The following is a 22,440-nucleotide window of genomic DNA, read 5'->3' as shown; positions in this document are numbered from 1 at the left end:
TGTACACTTTTGATATCAACGTGCAGCGGTGTACATGTTCCTTTTAGACAGCAATGTGTAATTGTTGTGTCTTCCTTCAGTTGAGGCTTACTGTTCTTCGACTGTTCTTTAAGTCAGTTAAGAGGCCAGACTATCTTTTCTTAATAATGTGATGACTGAAATCAATTAGAAGGTCAGTTTGTTGTGGGAGACGTGCTTCCTTTAAAAATGGCACATTTACAGGTGCATCTGTGTGATATCTAAATTCTGTCTCAACAGTTTTCCCGAGTCACATTGCACAAGATTCGTTGGATGACATGTTAAAGTATGCTACTTGAAATGTGAAAGGAAGTGACAGGTGTAGGAAGTTTAGGCTCGATGCAAGATCTTGAACATAGTGTAAGTATATTATATTTACTATTAACCCCCAACATCACATTATGGTCAAGAGGAGGTCAGGGTTGGTTAAACTGCAGAAAACATGAAAAATGACCTAACCCAATGTTCATGAGAGCAGGAAGAGGCCATTTCTGATGGCCACATTGATGGGTGATATTTAAATAAGGCTTGCCACTTCCAGCTCTGGTCCCCTAATCACATGCAGCTGCGGGAATTGAATGGATATCAAGAAAGCAACTCTATAATTCATCGCCTCCCACAAAATGCTGACCTCCAACGGGGTTGAGATGCAGAAATAGTCTCGACAACATACCATCGACAACTTGGGAGAATCTTGCCTATAGTATTGAAATCAAGAACGATCAATTAGAACATTTAATAAAATGTCAAATCAGGTACAGAAAGTGAAATGAAAAGAATGAAAGAAAGATTCGATCATGAAAGGATGATAAAAGATCCGGGACGACATTCTCCGACCCCCCGCCGGGTCGGAGAATCGCCGGGGCTGTCGTGAATCCCACCCCCGCCGGTTGCCGAAGTCTCCGGCACCGGATATTCGGCGGGGGCGGGAATCGCGCTGCGCCGGTTGGCGGGCCCCCCCCCGCTCGATTCTCCGGCCCGGATGGGCCAAAGTCCCGCCGATAAATTGCCTGTCCCGCCGGTGTAAATTAAATCACCTACGTTACCGGCAGGACAAGGCGGCGTGGGCGGGCTCCGGGGTCCTGGGGGGGGCGCGGGGCGATCTGACCCCGGGGGGTGCCCCCACGGTGGCCTGGCCTGGGATCGGGGCCCACCGATCCGCGGGCGGGCCTGTGCTGTGGGGGCACTCTTTCCCTTCCGCCTCCGCCACGGTCTCCACCATGGCGGAGGTGGAAGAGACTCCGTCCACTGTGCATGCGTGGGAAACTGTCAGCGGCCGCTGACGCTCCCGCACATGCGCCGCCCGGAGATGTCATTTCCGCGCCAGCTGGCGGGGCAACAAAGGCCGTTTCCGCCAGCTGGCAGGGCGGAAATTCCTCCGGCGTCGGCCTAGCCTCTCAATGTTGGGGCTCGGCCCCCAAAGATGCGGAGCATTCTGCACCTCTGGGGCGGCGCGATGCCCGTCTGATTGGCGCCGTTTTGGGCGCCAGTCGGCGGACATCGCGCCGTTTCTGGAGAATTTCGCCCACAGAAAGCAAAAGTAAAAAAGGATTTTAAAAAAAAATGCTTTGAAGTCTCCAACCATAATTGCAATATGGAAGACAAAGACTCCACACAAGTATTTAGAGGTAATTAGCACTCACTGCGTCTTTAAAGTTATTTATACTGACCTGGACAAGTCATATCTTTTTCTGAAGAGTTTTGAGGGCATCGATCACAACTATTCATCATTCCATGTATTTCAATACCAGTTCTCTTGGCGAGATATTATTTTGTAGCTTGTGAGTCTAACACAGATACCAACCTCTGGGTTTCTATGACTCACTGTGTGTGCACAATTGCTGGGCTCAGCTTTTGGATTGGCACTTTAATAATGGTGAGCACTGTTAGTCTCATCAGTCCCTCTACAGTATATCCAGCCTATTGTGTCACAGAGTCCAATCGGATGAGACAGCACCACAAAGTCAATTGGGGTGAGCCAGAAATCCTGTGTGTTCCCACAGATCTCTGTTAGCCTAACCCAGTTGTTTGAGCTGAGATTCAAACAGGTAGTCCAGTATGTTCTGGAGGCCCCTATCATAAATTTTGAATCTGTCTTCCAACCTTCTACACCCCGCTAATAGGGTGGTTATTTACCTGCAACGTAGCCAGCCAGCATATCAATTAGATTGGCTGCTAAGTGGAAAACAAATGAAAAATAATTCCAGTATTAAGTACAAAAGGATCACTGTGCCCGCAACACCAGGTTCTTCAGCAGTTTCTGGCTTCACCCATATCTTGCCAATTTTTGTGTCCATGTCAGGGTCATTGGATTTTATGATAAATGCAAAATATCGAACATCTACCCATCTTATTTCCCTTCTCCTTTTTGGTTCAGCCAAAAAACTTTGGGAACTATCTTGCTAGATAATTGATTGTGACTGTAATGCCCATTTATCATGCTGACACAAATATACATAGTATATAGTTTATCAAAAATGAATAACTTCTCTTACATGTATCTTAGGTGGGGAAGATTTCCAAATGCTCCTTGATCAATATGCACAAGAAGCTTTGCTTTATCAATTATTCTGCAAAACAAAAGAATAGTGTGATTGATTATTACTCTATTGTGTAAGCTGCCCAGCACAAACAAATTGTTAATATGGTGTAGTCAAATTGAAAATGATTGTATTGTAAATCATGGTGAATTATTGATCGTCGCCATTATAAAGTATATTTAAAATTCTGTTATTTATATGCATTAGGTATTACAATCTAAACTGTGGAGATTTCAAAAAATCTATGGAGTTACTACTTTCTGAGGCATTTTTCTTCAACCCTGAAGCACTGTTAAATCTTTATACTCACCACATCAGATACAGGATTCTCAATGTGAACCATGAGATAGAGTTACAACAAGTGAAGCACTGATACAGATCTCCTTCATTGGAGGAATAAACGTAGATTTCTTATGTGATATTTCATCAAATATTAAAATAAACTTGCTTTCTGGTGGAGTTTGATCTCATAGGATGGTACCATGTTTGTGCTTGCAACAATTGTGTGAATTGCTATGGTTACAGTCAGCCTTCACTTGTGCAGAGATTGAATGTACAGATATTTAAATAATTTTGACCATAACTAGCTCATGACAAAGTTCATGCTGAATTGCTAAATCATTAACATGGAATAAATTCTATGTTCTATATACATGGGAATACCATTCAAAAATGTGATTAACGATATATCAGAGAATCTCAAAACAAAAAATGGCATTAGATGCAAAATAACAGGCGCGATTTAACGCGCAAAAATGAGTCCCGTTTTGGGCGCGTGTAGAGGGCAGTGCACAGAACAACCCTGTTATCAAACGGGACTCATTTTTTGGCCTTGGTGAGGAACACTAAGCTCCTCAGTGCAGGAAATTAAGGGAAGTGCAGCCTCGACGGGGCGTTCCTCACTGGCATCCATCCACAATGCATCTTGGAAGGTCTGCTCTGGGAGAAACAATTTTTTCCACCATGCTGATTCGGCCATGCTCTGCTGCATTTATATAGAGCCAATGCACTTCACAGAAATTGAAGTGTCGTCATTGTTGTAGTTTGGGAAACAAGGCAGACAATGTGAGCACAGCCAGCTCCGACAAACAGCAATGAGTCCCCCCACCCCGCGCAGCTTCAATTTCCACTCCAACTACCACCAGGGCTCTAGTGTCCTCAATTGAACAAATAAATGCTGTTCAAGATGACCCATCACTGTCTCAAGGCAAGTAGGGAGGGAAAATAAATATGGCTTTGCCAGAGTCAGAAATCAGTATTAAATGTTAAAATCACACAGTAACGGCTACACTAACAGCTGGCGTTGAGGTCTCCACTGCCCTCAGCAGCATGATTCTTAAATCAGAACTAAAAATTCCACTAGAAAAGAAACCCCTGACTCTGTGAGTCAATGAAAAGGAGAATCAGGGAAAAACGGTACGGAACAGATCATTCGGCCCAACCAGTCCACGCAGTGTTTATGTTCCACTCGAGCCTTCTCCCATTTCTCCTTATCTAAATCTTCCATCATCACCCTCTATTATATTCTTCGTCATCTAGTTTTCTAACTTTCCCTTGAAGGTATCTATGCAGTGGTTAACATCACTACCTCTGAATCAGAAACCCTGGTTTCAACCCGCACCCCAGGACTTGGTGGCTACAGAAGGTCCATGTGTGGCATGGCCAAGCAGGTTGTTTGTCAATCTGTAAGTCGTTCCAATACACCTATGGCAGGTGGTAAGACCAGGAGTGTTTCCTGTTCAGGAGTGTGTGGTAGCTGCAGTACAAAGCATACCTGGCATTAAAAGATCCCACATGCAAGCATTTGTCATGGGCTCTTTGGCAAGACTGGAGGGACTGCTAGAGGGAGAAAGAGAAATGAATTTACATTATTCACTTCAACCATTCCCTTTGGAAGCGAGTCCCACATTATCACCAGTCTTTGGTAAAGAGTTTCCTATTGCATGTTTTAGTGGTCATCTTAAACTGATGGCCTCTAGTTATGCGCTTCCCCACAAGAGGGGATATTCTCTCTCTATCAATAAAATAGAATCATAGAGTTCGTACAGTGCAGAAGGAGGCCATTCTGTTAAATCTTTCACAATTTCAAAGATCTCTATTAGGTGACCTCTGAACCTTCTTTTTCAAGAGCAAAGAGACACGGCACATCAAATCTTTCCTGATATGTACACTTCCACATTTCTGATAAACCCTTGTAAACCTTTCATGTATCCTCTCTGTCTCTATATCCATTTTAGGATTTGGAGTCCAGAACTGCATGCAGCACTCTTAAGTTTGGTCTAACCAAGGTTTGATTCAAGTTGGACATAAGTACTGTACTTTTCAATTCAATCATTCGAAAAAGAAAGCCTCGTGCTTGTTGTTTTATTGCCTTGCTAAGCTGTGGTCAATCGTTTTGTGATATACATAAAAATATCAATGCTACAATGTTTAAATATCATAACTACAATGTTTAACTATCAATACTACAATGCTCTGCTAATTCTGAGGTTTACGTCTCAATGCATTCTGTAATGTCAGATGTTGCAAATATCAAAGCACGTTAAATAATTGTGGGCCATTAATGCATTCTCAACGAGTGTGATTAGTGCGAACATTCAAGAGGAGACTCTATCATGTTGTCATCAGGTCATCGACACTGCATGCACAAAAGCAAAATATATTTGCAAACTTATGATCATGCTTTTTGCAAGCATTGAGAAAGTTCTGTTTTTCCTTCAGCCTACTTGCATAATTTGCTGACACAAATTGCAAGAGAGATTGTATTTAAAATGACACAGTAGCCCCTGCTGTCCCTGGCTAAAATGTCCACCACAATCCCAATCATGCTAGGAGAAGAGTCAGCTGTTTGGAGGTGAAGGCTTACGCCCTTGGGATGAAGTCTCACCGAAGAGAGCTGCTGGTCAATCGGATGGTTTAAGGTGAGGCGATGACCAGGGAGGAGAAATCGCGGTCCCCTCCCACACCACCCTTGGCCCATATCAGCCCCTGCAGCTAAAGCTGCTGAGATTCCTGACTGGCGTGAGTCACCAACCACCCCCTCCTCACTTCCCCCCCACCCCTGCCTCAGTGGTGGGATGGGACCCTTAAGTGGGGGTTAATTGGCCAAAGGCCTCAATAGGCCGAAGGAATTGAAAGCTGCTTCATGGCTCCTATGTCCACCGTTTAAGTGTTAGTGTAGTTAGATAAATTATATTTGTTAATTTTGGATTAAAGACACTTACATAAACTTTAAGAAAATAGAAAAAATATACAGTAACACAGTACACAAGGACACATAGTATGGTAACTGGCATTTTATAATTAAGAATAATTCCTTTGTTTACTTTACGATCAGACTTATCCATTCGCACTCACATGGACAAGAATGAAAATATTTAGCCAGCATTCATCAGGCAAAGGCGAATCAAATAAACAATAAAGTACATAATGTAGTGATATGCCTGTAGATGGTGTTGTATATAGTTGGTGGTGCGACTTCCAACCAGCTGATGATGGTACAGATCCACCATGTGGTCTCGAGACAATGGTCATGTGACAAGGCACTCATATAGGTCAGGGCAGATCCAATGATCCACAGAAGGTTGTAAGACGTACGTGACGTCAGTCGTGCAAATCGGCAGTTCAGGGGAGTATAAAGAATATGATAACTTGCTCTGTATCTGTCCATTACCTTACCATGTGTGTATTAATAAAATCATGCTTTGGACAAGTCACAAGTAGTTCTGTGCATTCCTTGCTAGACAACGAACAATGAACACAACACATAATTGGCTTGGAGATTTCCACTTGTTTCTGCTCTATTTTTGTACTTTAATTCAGTCAAAGAATTGATAACTATATGCCAGGAAATAGTTTGCTGTACTTTTAAAATCTCAGTTATTTAGAAATGGGTTAGCCCCAGGAGGTGGATTGACATTGTGCTTAAAAATAAATATTTTAAATGTGCAATCTTCTGCAATAAATCCATTTGCACTTTTTTTACTCAATCTGTGCAAAGTTATGCCCTTACATAAGACCATAAGACATAGGAGCAGAATTAGGCCATTCGGCCCATCGAGTCTGCTCTATCATTCAACCATGGCTGATACTTTTTCTCATCCCCATTCTCCTGCCTTCTCCCCATAACCCCTGATCCCCTTATTAATCAAGAACCTATTTATCTCTGTCTTAAAGACACTCAGTGATTTGGCTGCCACAGCCTTCTCCGGTAAAGAGTTCCACAAATTCACCACTCTCTGGCTGAAGAAATTCCTCCTCATCTCAGTCTGAGCTTGTGCCCTCTGGTTCTAGTTTTTCCTACAAGTGGAAACATCCTCTCCACCTCCACTCTATCCAGGCCTCGCAGTAGCCTGTAAGTTTCAATAACATCTCCTCTCATCCTTCTAAACTTCAACAGACCCAGAGTCTTCAACCGTTCCTCATACGACAAGCTCTTCATTCCAGGGATCATTCTTGTGAACCTCCCCTGGAATGTTTCCAAGGTCAGCACATTTTCCTTAGATACAGGGTCCGATACTGCTCACAATACTCCAAATGGGGTCTTACCAGAGCATTATACAGCCTCAGAAATACGTCCCTGCTCTTGTATTCTAGTCCTCGCGACATGAATGCTAACATTGCATTTGCCTTCCTATCTGCCGACTGAACCTGCACGTTAACCTTACGAGAATTGTGAACAAGGAATCCCAAGTCCCTTTGTGCTTCTGATTTCCTAAGCATCTCCCCATTTAGAAAATAGTCTATGCCTCCATTTCTCCTTCCAAAGTGCATAACCTCACACTTTTCCACATTGTATTCCATCTTCCACTTCTTTGCCCACTCTCCTAGCCTGTCCAAGTCCTTCTGCAGCCCGCCTGCTTCCTCAATACTAACTGCCCCTCTACAAATCTTTGATTCATCTGCAAACTTAGCAAAAGTGCCTTCAGTTACTTCCTCCAGATCATTAATGTATATTGTGAAAAGTTGTGGTCCCAGCACCAACCCCTGAGGGACACCACTAGCCACCGGCTGCCATCCTGAAAAAGACCCTTTATCCCCATTCTTTGCCTTCTGCCAGTCAGCCAATCCTCTATCCATGCCAGGATCTTACCCTAAATACCATGGGCTCTTAACTTATTTAACAGTCTCCTATGTGGCACCTTGTCAAAGGCCTTCTGGAAATTTAAATAAATCATGTCCACTCGTTCTCCTTTGTCTAACTTCCTTGTTACTTCCTCAAATAAATCTAACAGATTTGTCAGACATGACCTCCCCTTGATGAAGCCATGCTGACTCAATTCTATTTTATCATGCACTTCCAATTACTCCGCGATCTCATCTTTAATAACAGACTCTAAGATCTCTATAATTTCCCATCTTCTGCCTCCCTCCCTTATACAGGGGTGTTACATTCGCCACTTTCCATTCCTCTGGGACCCTTCCTGCCCCCAGTGATTCCTGAAAGATCGTCACTAATGCCTCCACAATCTCCTGAGCTATCTCTTTTCGAACCCTCGGGTGTAGTCCATCCGGTCCAGGTGATTTATCCACCTTCAGACCTTTCAGTTTCCCCAGAACCTTCTCCTTAATAATAGTCACTGCATTTAGCTCTGCCCCCTGGTTCTCCTGGAGCTCTGGCATCCCACTGGTGTCTTCCACTATGAAGACTGATGCAAAGTAACTATTCAGTTTGTCTGCCATTTTTTTGTTTCCTATTATTACTTCTCCAGCCACATTTACCAATGGTCCAATGTCTATTTTTGTCTCTCTCTTACCTTTTATATATTGAAAAAAACTCTTCCTATCTTCCTTTATGTTACTAGCTAGCTTGCACTCATACTTCATCTTCTACCCCCTTACTGCTTTATTAGTTTCCTCTGCTCGCTTTTAAAGGCTACCCAATCCTCTGGCTTCCCACAAATTCTCGCCACTTTGTATGCTTTTTCTTTAGCTTTTATGCTGTCCTTGACTTCCCTCGTCAGCCATGGAAGCCTTGTCCTCCCCTCAGCATGTTTCCTCCTCCTTGGAATGAATTTCTGTTGTGCCTCCCGAATAACCCCCAAAAACTCCTGCCATTGTTGTTCCACTGTCTTCCCTGCTAGGCTCCTTTTCCAATCAACTTTGGACAACTCCTCCCTAATGTCTTTGTAGTTACCCTTATTTAATTGTAATACCATTACATCTGATTGCAGCTTCTCCCCCTTAAACTGCAGGGTAAATTCTATCATATTGTGGTCACAGTTCCCTAAGGGTTCCTTCACCTTGAGTTCCCTAATCAAGTCTGCCTCATTACACATCACCAAATGCAGAATTGCCTGTTCCCTAGTAGGCTCTGTCACAAGCTGCTCCAAAAACTATCTCTTAGGCATTCCACAAATTCCTTTTCTTGGGATCCACTACCAACCTGATTTTCCCAGTGCACCTGCATATTGAAGTCCCCCATGATTATTGTAATATTGCCTTTTTTACATTCCTTTTCCATCTCCTAATTTAATTTCTGCCCCACATCCTGACTACTTCTGGGGGGACTGCACATAACTCCCATCAGGGTCTTTTTACCATTGCTATTCCTCAACTCTACCCACGGAGTTTCTATGCCTTCTGATCCTATATCACTCCTTGCTATCGATTTAACTTCATTCCTTACGAACAATGCAACCCCGCCTCCTTTGGACCAGAGAGATCTGTCAATACCTGGTAAAGGACATGAAGAAAGATTGAAGACTCAACTGAGAATGGGTGCTGCAGATGCAAGCAGGCCCATAGATCAGAAATCCAGAATGCGATAAGTACAGATCACAGCCAAGCTACTGAATCAGAGCTTAGGAAACTAAAGGAATCTTCATTGCCACTCCCAGAACTGTTCCCAAAGTGGAGAAGGTTCGTAACATGCTCAACACTGGAACAAATGGAGGAAGAGATTCCCCGGATATGGAACGGCTTCAGGCTTGCATAAGAAGGACCAGAAGGATCAGGTCAGTGCTCAGTCTGCACAGTATGATCAATAGCAGATATTATTGGTATCAATGAGACTCTGTGTTCATCTGAGGAAGTCCTTCAGGAATTTGATTCATACGAGTCTTCGAAAAGTGTGATTATTGAGTGAACAAAATGTAATAAGAGGCAAAAGCCATGTGAATTAATGGACTCATGTATAAATGTTCTGGACACACTCATAGAGAATTGCGACGATAGGATCCTCAGAGAATAAATACACAATCACATTATGGTTAGGGTCATTGATGAAACACTATCAGATCTTTTGTAAATGAGGGAAGATTTAACTCTCACAAAGTCTGTACAAATAGCGCAACAGAGTGAGTTTAGGGAGCTAAACAAAATGGTTGTTTGTGGAGAAAACCGTGTCGCTTGGACAAAAAAGACAAAACGCGGTGAAGCAAAAGCCTGCAAAATTGTGAAAAACGCACCAACCCGCCATCTTGCGATGCAGTCGGTATGAAGGGATGAATATCCAGCAATGGAGCTGAGTGCAACCACTGTCGGAAGTTTGGACATTTTAAAATAGTCTGCAGATCCAAAGTTCCTGTAGCTCATAGGAAGAAAGAGATAACAAGGAAACAAAATAAATTTAAGTAGTGGAAGAGCCACAGGCAAAACAAATAATTTTCTGAGAGGAATTTAGTGAAACAGGGAACAATTATTAGAGCCTTAAATTAGACGTTGATGGCAACCCCACAGAATTCAAATTAGCTCCTGGGGCAGTTGTTTCAGCGTTATTTGATGACATGAAATGGCTTGAAAATATCACATTACAATCATCCTCTATTTACTTGCAAGGTCCAGGAGGGACTATACTATAAGTACGAGGTCAATACTTGGCAAGATTAAGATCCAAAGATAAATAAATTATGGAACCCGCCTTTGTGATAAAGAATCAGGAGCCATCATTACTGAACAGAAAAGTATGCTTGCAGTTGAAGCGGATTTACAAGGTTAATTAAATTGCTGACGAAAAATCCAGTGAGATATTCAGGAATTAATTTTCAGCCCTATTTTCAGGCTTAGGAAAGCTGAAAACGGAATATCACATCACTCTTAAGGGCAGACATTAAGCCTATATGCCTCTATACAGTGAGAAAGGTACCTTGCCCACTTCTGGACAAAGTCAAGAGCATAATTAAACACATGTAATACCAAGGGGTGCTGGATATTCATCCCTTCATACCGACTGCATCGCAAGATGGTGGGTTGGCGCGTTTTTCACAATTTTGCAGGCTTTTGCTTCACTGCGTTTTGTCTTTTTTGTCCAAGCGACACGGTTTTCTCCACAAACAACCATTTTGTTTAGCTCCCTAAACTCACTCTGTTGCGCTATTTGTACAGACTTTGTGAGAGTTAAATCTTCCCTCATTTACAAAAGATCTGATAGTGTTTCATCAATGACCCTAACCATAATGTGATTGTGTATTTATTCTCTGAGGATCCTATCGTCGCAATTCTCTATGAGTGTGTCCAGAACATTTATACATGAGTCCATTAATTCACATGACTTTTGCCTCTTATTACATCTTGTTCACTCAATAATCACATTTTTCGAAGACTCGTATGAATCAAATTCCTGAAGGACTTCCTCAGATGAACACAGAGTCTCATTGATACCAATAATATCTGCTATTGATCATACTGTGCAGACTGAGCACTGACCTGATCCTTCTGGTCCTTCTTATGCAAGCATGAAGCCGTTCCATATCCGGGGAATCTCCTGTAATCATACCAACAAAGTGGAGTTCACAGCAGAAAAGTTCAATGGTTCAATCAGAATCTGTGTGGACTTGACTCAATTAGGTGGGGTTACAGGATTAAAAGGACAGGGCGGGGAGTCGGCTGAGGTTGGGATCTCTTTCAAAATGGCAGTGTAGACTTGATGGACCAAATGGCTTCTTTTTGCACTGGAGAGATTCTATGAACTCTATAAGATCAGAAATCTCTTAATATCACCAGAAATCCTGGAGCACTACGATCCAGAGTTGCTAACAATTCTAGCAATATTTCCATCATCTCAAGACTTGGGTGTAGTGCTGCTTTAGATTCAAAAAGGTGGACAGGAAAGGCCTGTTTATATCTCCTCAAGGTCTCTCATGGACATAGAGAAGGGGTGTGTGATGTCGAGAACGAAACATTAACAGCTATATGGGCTTGTGAGACGTTCTCTGATTATGTCATGGGACTCAGGTTTAAAATTTCAACTAACCACCAACATTTAGTTACCTTTCTTAACCTAAATTAAGTTGCAAAAATGCCACCAAGAATTCAACATTTTAGATTGAGTCTTATGAGTTACGATTCGGTTACTGAGTACATTCAAGGGAAATACCAGACAACTAAAGATGCATTGTCATGAATTTCAGTGGAAGGAGTTAAACTGGAAAATTTAAATTTTATTGAGGAAGTAGAAATATACTCTTCGCTCAGTATCAAACACTCCCAGCCACTGAGAAGAGATTACAAGAAATTAAGCAAGTACAACTGCAGAATGCATGAAACTAAAAGTATTGCCAGAACGCATAGCTGGAGTACACTCGTAAAAATGCAAAACAAGCAAGTAAGAAACTAATGTTTGCTGATAGACTAAAAACTATTTCTGCAATGCATTGAGGAATAAAGTACAAGTTATTTTCAAAAACTAACAGACTATGACTGCAATTGTCACTAAATGTGGAGATTTTTGTCACAATGAAAAATATCTCATGGTGAATATAGCAGAATTGCCTCAAAAATCACAACTCCTGTCTCCGAACACGGAACTTCCCATTTTTGTCGGGTTTTAAGTGGGGGTAGGGTACGTTTCATGTATTTGCAGTTTACAGTTGTACAATTGGACAATTAAATCACCAGCTGCCTCCAGCAAAGTAGACTTTCGGCAGCCTCAGAGGGTGAAATCTAAAGCATGTAGATTCTTTAAGAGCAGGTCTGAACATGGAGGAATCATTTGGGCAGTCTGGGTACCCATCTGATCCAGGGTCACATTTGGGGGAGGTAATATGCCCTTTGGTGTAGGCCAGATATTCGTTTGGGGGCAGTCAGCTGCCCTTTCGGGATGATATTGAGCCCTTTGTAATTGGTAAAAGTGAAAATACATAAATGTCAAGCTAACTGGAACTATCAACAGAACTGTCAAAACTGTCAGAAGTATTTGTCAAGAGGGCCTGTTAAAAGTATCAACAGGATCTGTCAGATTGAGCTGTCAAAAGTGTCAAGGTGATCTGTCAAATCCACCTGTTAAAGGGAGCTGTTAAAGTGAGATGTCAAGTTGTCAAGGCATTTAAACTCCCTACCCTTTAAATCTTTGAAAAGAAATGTTTGGAGTTTTTGCAAAGAAAAATGTGCTTGCGATTTAATTCTGTCTGTTTATAGGATCCTGAGGCTTTCATTGTTGATTTAATGATGCATTACTGATTTTACAACATTCATTATCGCTGTAGGGTACCTGTCATTTAACAGATTGATTGCCAGCTACAAGTGGCTACAGACTCTTTGATATAGAACTATGAATGCCAATGCTTGTTGATATAACGGGTAGTGCACTTGAATGAAATGATTGTGATTATAAAGCTTATTTAGGTGAAGGAATCTAAATTAAGAACTTTATTTTTTCTGATTTCAGAGATCTACTTATGGTGGATATGAAGTGAGTTGGAATGGTCGGTGTAAGGTTCAAAATGTGGTGGGCAGGGGGCATGGGTCGGCATTGATTTATCATGGGAGCTATAAAGGGCCATGATGAGTGGGTGGAAAGGTATAGGTTGTCATAGGAGCCATAAAGGGCTGGGAGGGCAGGTGGGGCATAGCTTGGCATGGGAGGCATAAGGGGCCATGGGGTTGTTTGGGAGAATACTTTGTCAAGGGTGCATGAGGACCCATAATGGGTGGATGAGGGCAATGTTTGGAATGGGGTATAATTTATTTTGGATTCATTCAAGAGATGTGGGCTTCACAGGCGAGGCCAACATTTATTGCTCATCCATAATTTTCCTTGGGAAGGTGGTGGTGAGCTGCCTCTTTGAACCACTGCAGTCCGTGTGGTATAGGTACACCCATGGTGCTGTTAGGGAGGGTGATCTGGGATTTTCACCCAGCAATAGTGAAGGAACAGATATATATTTCCAAGTCAGGGTAGTGAGTGGCTAGGCAGAGAATTTCCATCTGGCAGTGGTCCATGTATCTTCTGTCGTTGCCCTACTTGATCGTTGTGAGATTGGAAGGTTCAGGAGCCTTGATGAGTTCCTGCAGTGCAGCATTTAGATGGTACTCAGTGCTGCTGCAGAGCATGAGTGTCGGAGGGAGTAAATGTTTGTAGATGGAATACGAATCAAGCAGGCTGCTTTGTCCGGGATGGTATCACGCTTCTTGAGTGTTGTTGGGGCTACATACATTCAGGCAAGTGGAGATTATTCCATCACACTCCTGACTTGTACCTTATGGATTGTGACCAGGCTTTGAGGAGTCAGGAGGTTATTGCAGGATTCCTAGCCTCTGACCTGCCCTTGTAGCCACAGTATATATATGGTTAATCTAGCTAGGTTTCTGGTCATTGTTAGCACCCAGGATGTTTATAGGGGCCAAAAAGATTAGCATAGAGGGCGTATGGGTGGGGGTAGGGGGTCATGAGTTGTCATGGATGGAACAAGGAGGGTGTGTGGAGGGTTGAGGGATGTTGCATGCTTTATTTGTTTATATATATAGGACACAGTGCAGGAGCCCTTATGATGAGCAGGCCTTCCACCCAGCCTCTCATCAGCCTCCATCCCCAGCATTCCCCTCAGTTCTTGCAGTCCCCACACCTTCTCCCCTCCCTCAAAGGACTGGAAATCCAATGTCTGGATGGCAATTTTTAAAGTTTGGATTTGTGGAGCCAGGGATTCCCCATGTCTGTGCAGCCAACCTGACAGCAAAAATCTGGGTCTTGGTCTGATTTAGAAAGGTCTAAATTTGTTACGTCACAATCTATGTTATAGCCAAAACTGCCTGCAGTTAGATTAATGAACGTGATAATGCAAGTTTCTGACCTGAAAGCTACAAAATAGATTCTACATGCTGCAGCTCATATCTTTTTAGTAGCTGTAATTCACTTTGTTATGAGAAGCAAAATATGAATAGACAAAGTGATAAAGACAAATTTTGGAGTTGCTAAAATGGTCCAAATCCAGGACTTGCAGTTCCCCGAGTCTCACTCTCAAAATCTGCACTGAGATCGCCTCTTCAATTGTTGTACTGGTGCAGCCAGTTTGGTATGGAGCCATATACAACTATGGCTGATCTCCATTCTATACTGAACTAATTATGGGCAGCCAGATGTTAATAATTGTGTGGCATTCCTGAAATATAAATGGAAAAACTGGATAGGACTGGTGCACTGGCTTATGACCTGTGGTTAAAAAAATGCAACTTGTGGATTCCAGGTGAGGTATGTGGCTATATTGCTACCATAGGATGAAGAGCAAGTCAACAATCCAGGATTTAAGGGTAGCAGGCAGGCTCATTGCACCTATTTCTGAACTGAAAATAGCATGAGCACAGAAGTTAATAGATACCAGAACATTTTTGAGGCTGGCACGACTGGAACAGTAGTTCCGACACAGACATTGGGCGCGATTCAACTAAAAGCGAACAAAGTCCCACAGCGAGCGCGTTTAGCCACATGCTTCCCGGCACTCACAGCGCCGAGAATCACATGGCAGTAAGGGGAAAAGTGAAAGGCAGCGAAACCAAAGTCAAAATTGAAAAAAGGGTCACAGTACAGAATACAGAAACTGTGGTGAACTCAGTGAATGGGTCCAGAAAGGCTAAGAGAAATAAAACACAGGGAGAGTGTACAAAACATGACCGGACAGATGGTCTGAGAAAGCAGGGCAGAGAGCAAAGAAAGTCGAGATTAAACTGCGTTTATTTCAATGCAAGAAGCCTGACGAGCAAGGCAGATGAACTCGGCATGGATGGGCACACTGAACTGGGATATTATAGCTATTACTGAGACATGGCTAAGGGAGGGGCAGGACTGGCAGCTCAATGTTCCCGGGTACAGATGCTATAGGAAAGATAAAACAGGAGGTAAGAGAGAAGGTGGAGTTGTGTTTTTGATTGGGGAGAACATCACAGCAGTACTGAGAGGGAATATATCCGAGGGTTCACCCACTTAGTCTATATGGGGAGAACTGAAAAATTAAAAGGGAGCGATCACTTTGATAGGACTGTACTTTAGGCCCCTAAATAGTCAGTGAAAATTGAGGAGCAAATATGTAAGATTACAGATAGCTGCAAGAAAGAAAAAGGTGGTAATCGTTTGGGACTTAACTTTACCAACATTGACTGGGACAGCCTAGCATTAGGGGTTTGGATGGAGATAAATTTCTCATTCAGTATGTGGATGGCCCGACTAGAGCGGGGGCAAAACTTGAGCTCCTCTTGGGAAATAAGGAAGGACAGGTGACATGAGTGTTGGTGAGGGATCACTTTGGAACCAGTGACAATAATTCCATTAGTTTTAAGATAGCAATGGAGAATGATAGGTCTGGCCCAAAAGTTCAAATTCTAAATTGGGGCAAGGCCAATTTTGATGGTATTAGACAGGAACTTGCAAAAAATGATTGGGGAAGTCTATTTGCAGGCAAAGGAACGGATGGTAAGTGGGAGGCTTTCAAAGTGTGTTAACCAGTGTTCAGGGTAAGCATATTCCTTTTAGAGTGAAGGGCAAGGCTGGTAGAAATAGGGAAGCCTGGGTGATTTGGAATACTGAGGTACGGGTCAAAAGGAAGAAGGAGGCATATGACATGCATAGGAAGCTGGGATCAAGTGTATCCTTTGAAGAATATAGAGGTTGTCGGTGTTATGGACCAGGGTTTAGAAACTCCAAAGTATATTATGGAGTTCACCTGGCCTATAACTTTGTTGAATCTGGCCGTGATGAGTACAAGAGCCTTCACTTGAGGTGTGATTCAACAGTCTTCCCAGACACTTTAATCAAAATAAGCTTTATTCTAAGTATTTAGTTAACATTTATATAAACACATAGCAAGAGTTGTTATCAATTACAAACATAAGGATACCCCACAGCTACAGTAATCTATGTATAACACTTAATGAATTCCCCCTTAACTGTTCCAATTCAAAAACAAAATCCCGGAAACCAAAAACCTCTTTTCCAAGGGTATGGCCCAGAAATCTGCATCCTTACTTGAATAAAACTGGCTTCCCCTGAGATTCCCATCTCACCAGCAGGTTTAAACTCTTCTGGAAAGCAAACTGGAAAGGTGGGTTACGGAACAAAGAGATCTAGGGGTACAGGTTCATAGCTGCTTGAAAGTGGAATCACAGGTGGACAGGGTGGTGAAGAAGGCATTCGGCATCCTTGGTTTCACTGATCAGAACATTGAATACAGAATAGGGACATCTTTTTGAAGTTGTACGAGACATTAGTAACGCCACACTTGGAATACTGTGTACAGTTCGGGTCACCCTATTATAGAAGGATATTATTAAACTAGAAAGAGCGCAGAATAGATTTACGAGGATGCTTGTGGGATTTAATCGTTTGAGTTATAAGGAAAGGCTGGATAGACTGGGACATTTTTCCATGGAGCATTGGACGCTTAGCGGTGATCTTATAGAGGTCTATAAAATAATGAGGGGCATAGATAAAGGTAAGATAGTCAACATATTTTACCAAAGGTGGTGAATTTAAAACGAGAGAGCACAGATTTAAGGTGAGAGGGTAGAGATACAAAAGGGTCCTTGGTGAGTGTATGGAATGAGCTGACAGAGGCAGTAGTAGAGGCCAGTACAATTTTGTCTTTTAAAAAGCATTTAGACAGTTGTATGGGTAAGATAGGCATCGAGGGATATGGGCCAAATGTGGACAATTGGGACTAGCTTATTGATAGAAACTAGGCAGCATAGACAAGTTGGGCCGAAGGGCCTGTTTCCATGCTGTAAATCTCGATTACTCTAAAACTCCATCCACGTTAGATAAGGGGCCTAAGCAGGGAACGTGTGGCCGAGGCCGCACATAGCCCCGTTTTGTGCACGGAGGAGCTCCGCTTGTCGGAATTTCTCAATGCAGCAAGAGATCGGGCGCCATTTTTAAATGGCATCCCAATCTCCAAGGCCCCACACATGACCTCCGAACCCCCAAGCCCCAACACTCTATGGGAGGGTCCCTGATTCTTCCCCCGCACCCCCATCCCCAACACCCGTATGGGGCACCTCCGACCCGATCGCCAGTGCACAAAATATGTCAGCATGGCCCAATGGCAGTGCCAATATGGCACCATGGCAGTGCCACTGGGACATCTTCTCGTGCCAGGCTGGCATCCAGGTAGCACCAGCAGTGCCAGGGTACCACCCTGCCCAAAGGGCATGCACCTAGAGGCCTTCAAGCCCCTGGGAAACCCCACGAGAGCCTTTCCGTCTGGTCCCCGTTTGTGGACACCTGTGCTAATGGTGATGGCCCGAGGTCTCCGAGGTGAAAAAGATAGCTCCCACGCTGAGGATAACTTAAGAATCTGCCCATTAAAGTGAGACTAGCAGTTTTGGTTTAATATGCAGATTTGCTAATCAGTGACCCCACCCACAATGGGCTGGATTTACATCGCAACATCTCGTGATATCGCTTTAGACCTTGCGAGGTATTGCGAGCCAGGTAGATCCCGGGAACGGGGACTCCTGGCTTTTACCGGCCGGCTGTGCCGTGGCGAGCTGCTTTTCGGTCTCAGCGTGACTGTTGGATTGCACCCATTGTTCACTATGAATTGTACGGAGAGTAGAACTGGTTTTTGGTCATAGTACGCAATGAGTGTAAGTGAATTGCAGCCCATTTTACATTCTGACTGACTTTCTCCTCCGCTGAAGTTTATATTAAAGCATTAAGCAAGCTGTCTATTTGCCATCGTCCACTTTTCATTCAGCAAAAAAAAGTTTCACCCCCATTAATTCCATGCATATGACATGAAGGACAAACACATACCTATGTTCTGATTATATTCAGTAACAGCTTTGGCTTGGCTCTCGCCAGTTAGTAATTTACAACATGATTTATTGCTGTCTTGTAGCATCGTCGTATTGAACATCTTCTGACTAAAACATCACGCTGCACAAATTAGGCTATTTTGTAATCACTGGATCAGATGATGGTGAAAATATTGGAAAGTACACAGCCCGTATGTCTAAGTTCTTAAGCATTAATCTACAACACAAAATGTTCACCTTGTATGCATTACACAAATAAACATTAACACAAACAAACTTTAATACTGAATGTCATGATAAAAGGACCTTCAAGCAAATACTGTATTTTTTAATTCTCCAGCCAAAGCTGGTTACACAGTGCAGTTACTTACATTTCTTTAAGATAGGGTAAGTTGACAAAGGTTTTTTCTTCAATATTCTTCAGAACATCATTCTGTAGCACCCAACTGTCATATGCAAAAAACCATAAAAATGAGATTAAAAATTAATATAACGCAAGTGGGAGCAACGCTATTTCTAGAGATTTCAATATTATTTTCCACATTGCCGTAGGAATTCTTATTACAGTTATTACATAAAATCAGAGAGTCATTATGGCACAGTAGGAGGCCTTTCAACTCAGTGAACCCATTTTCACACTTTATAGAGCAATCCAGTTAGTCCCATTCCCCTGCTCCTTCCCTGTAGTCCGTACGTTTATTTTCCTCAAGTTCCAATCTGTAATGATCTGCATATCTGCATGTACACAAAGGGTTAATGTAGAATCAGAACAGTGAAGAGATCACTAGAGGACAGCACCAACAGGGTATAAAGCCAGACTCATTCTGAGTTCCCGTCTCTTTTGGGTGTATTGTGACGAGGGGATAGAAGTATAGATTAGCTCAGAGTGTTAGTCTAGATAACCATAGTTACTGCATTTAGATCTTGTTAACCTGATTGCTAGTATAAATATTAAAGTAAAGAACTCACAATATTATTGTTTTAGTTAGTCAATAAATCTTTTGTAATTACTGGACGACTTTGAGTCTTTCTCATCAAGATTCAGAGAATCTCATCAACAACAGTATTGAGTAACATATATTACATTCAGTAGTACAACATAACATACCACTAGAAGTGTAATATAACATGGTACCAGGTTAATTGATTTTAAAAAACAGTACCAGTTAAATTAGGTTACAAAAAAGAAAGAAAATAATGTACCAACTGCTTGACTGTGGAAGACTTTGCAGCATTTGGATCCTCGATGACCAACCGATTTGATGAACCACGTTCAAGCTCCACGGCAGCTGAAAACTACCGGTTACTTAAGTAGTAACTGGAGAATGTTTAAACAGTCTCTGGGGCACTGCTACTGTTCCTGCCAGGTCAGCAAGCTGTAGAGATCTATAACTCCTTGAATTACTTGGAAGGTGAAGCCAAAACTAAATTAAATGTGATAATTGCAAAATTTGAAGACCACTGCAAAATGCAGACTAATGAGATCTTGGAAAGATTTCAATTTCATAGTAGGTTCCAGAGAAACATTGAGCCAATCGCTAATTTTGTTAAAGACCTCAAGTAACTAGCACAAGCCTGTAATTTTGCTAATTTACGAGGCTTAATAATCAGGGATCAATTAGTTTATGGACTATGTGCTGAAAGTTTCAAGGAATCACTTTTACAACAAAATGATTAAACTCTAAAACCCGCGATATAAAAGTGCGTATCGCATGAACAAAAAAGAAATCAGTACTTTGAATTTATCCAACGGAAAAATGGCACGAAAACATACCATAAGGTAGAGACAGTATCGCACTCGATGAAGCATGTTTTGGATGGCATTCATCTTGAGCGAGAGCAGTACGCAGTTGCGTACATCCAGAAAAGACGCAAACCAGCAAAATGCTGTTCTGCGCACGCGCGAGAAACTGCGCATGAACAGTTGAAAAAAGGGCACACTTTGGAGGAAGTTCGATTTGTGCATGCGCAATCGATGATTACACATGATGTCATGAGCGTCATGACATCAGAAGATTTTGAACACGCCCACTTAAAGGGAAACTGCCCGAAAATTAAAAATAATAGTTTTAAAGCTACAAAACTCAAATATTTTACCTCGAAAGGAAGAACAATGCCTGAACTTCAACAAACAGTTGAAAATAACTCTCACAGCACCATAGAGCAACCAATTTGCAGCATAAAAAGTAAAGAGCACACTAACAAATCCACAAACTAAAGAAGATGATTTGTTAATTAAAAGTGAAGAGCACAATAACAAATCCCAAACTGAAGAGGATGATTTATTTATTGAAGAATACTACTCAGACATGGCTGAGTTATTTGGATATGATGATCATCGCATCAGCAACACGGTTGAAAAGCTCAATACGACGCCACTGATGGTTGATGAATCCAATACCATGATAGACTGGCAGATCATTGATAAATTGGATGACAGAAACCTGTCAAATAACCAAGAAGAAAACAACACCACACAAAGATCATTGAACATAGAACATTACAGCGCAGTACAGGCCCTTCGGCCCTCGATGTTGCGCCGACCTGTGAAAACACTCTAAAGCCCATCTACACTATTCCCTTATCGTCCATATGTCTATTCAATGACCATTTGAATGCCCATAGTGTTGGCGAGTCCACTACTGTTGCAGGCAGGGCATTCCACACCCTTACTACTCTCTGAGTAAAGAACCTACCTCTGACATCTGTCTTATATCTATCTCCCCTCAATTTAAAGCTATGTCCCCTTGTGCTAGACATCACCATCTGAGGAAGAAGACACTCACTGTCCACCCTATCCAATCCTCTGATCATCTTGTCTGCCTCAATTAAGTCACCTCTTAACCTTCTTCTCTCCAATGAAAACAGCCTCAAGTCCTTCAGCCTTTCCTCATAAGATCTTCCCTCCATACCAGGCAACATTCTGGTAAATCTCCTCTGCACCCTTTCCAATGCTTCCACATCCTTCCTATAATGCGGCGACCAGAATTGCACGCAATACTCCAAATGCGGCCGCACCAGAGTTTTGTACAGCTGCAACATGACCTCATGGCTCCGAAACTCAATCCCTCTACCAATAAAAGCTAACACACCATACACATTCTTAACAACCCTCTCAACCTGGGTGGCAACTTTCAGGATCTATTTACATGGACACCGAGATCTATCTGCTCATCCACACTGCCAAGAATCTTACCATTAGCCCAGTACTCTGTCTTCCTGTTATTCCTTCCAAAATGAATCACCTCACACTTTCCTGCATTAAACTCCATTTGCCAGTGTAGCCACCTGAGTTGGCCAAGTCCCGTTATAAAATGGCGAATGGCAAAGGCTGAAGGGAAATTCAACCAACACAGGCAGAAACCAGCAGGTGCAAGTTTGCTGTGTATTTAACTCTGCAAAGGCCCAGACAGCATCGATACTAGCAGCCATCTGCATAATTATGTAGCAACCATCTACATACTAATAAGCAATCCCCGGGAACAATAGCAACATTTGGGACAAACAAAACTAAGCCAGACTCCCCGGCGCCAGCAGGAGCCAACACAAAAGAGGTTAACGGATACCTCAAGACCGCCCATCGATCAGGGAACCGCTCCAGTATTGGAGAAATCGAACCAGGCGATTGGAATGAAGTACAATCACCTAGAACCAGGTACAGGGCCCGCCCCGAAAGGCGGGAAGCCCCTGGGGACTATAAAGTTAAGCCCCCAAGTTCAAATCGGCCCTTCTTCTTGATCGGGTCACCCAGCAACGCGAACCAACATTGACCGTGACTGGTCCAACTGCCGCCGAGAGATCGTAAGTCTTAAGTCAATGCTTGCTACGAGATAGGCGCTCCTAGCTATCAATCCTTACCAACTTCGAATCCCGCAGACTCAGACCCCGAACGAAAGGCCATTTGTTCCCCTGACCTGGT

At 42.7% G+C, this 22,440-nt stretch overlaps 1 protein-coding gene across 3 annotated transcripts in view; it reads right to left on the bottom strand.

Moving 5' to 3' along the window:
* Positions 1 to 22,440, bottom strand: part of fshr (follicle stimulating hormone receptor) — a 279,828-nt gene that overhangs the window by 66,412 nt on the left and 190,976 nt on the right. For all 3 annotated transcript variants that reach the window (XM_072508204.1, XM_072508211.1, XM_072508221.1), the window contains 2 exons: positions 18,893 to 18,967; positions 2,514 to 2,588 (listed from right to left, as the gene is read on the bottom strand). In XM_072508204.1, the coding sequence (XP_072364305.1) occupies positions 2,514 to 2,588; positions 18,893 to 18,967 (150 nt within the window). The remainder of the gene's footprint in view (positions 1 to 2,513; positions 2,589 to 18,892; positions 18,968 to 22,440) is intronic.

This window comes from Scyliorhinus torazame, chromosome 1, assembly GCF_047496885.1.
Source record: "Scyliorhinus torazame isolate Kashiwa2021f chromosome 1, sScyTor2.1, whole genome shotgun sequence".
NCBI classification, from domain to species: Eukaryota; Metazoa; Chordata; class Chondrichthyes; order Carcharhiniformes; family Scyliorhinidae; genus Scyliorhinus; species Scyliorhinus torazame.
This window is presented reverse-complemented; position numbering and strand designations above follow the sequence as displayed.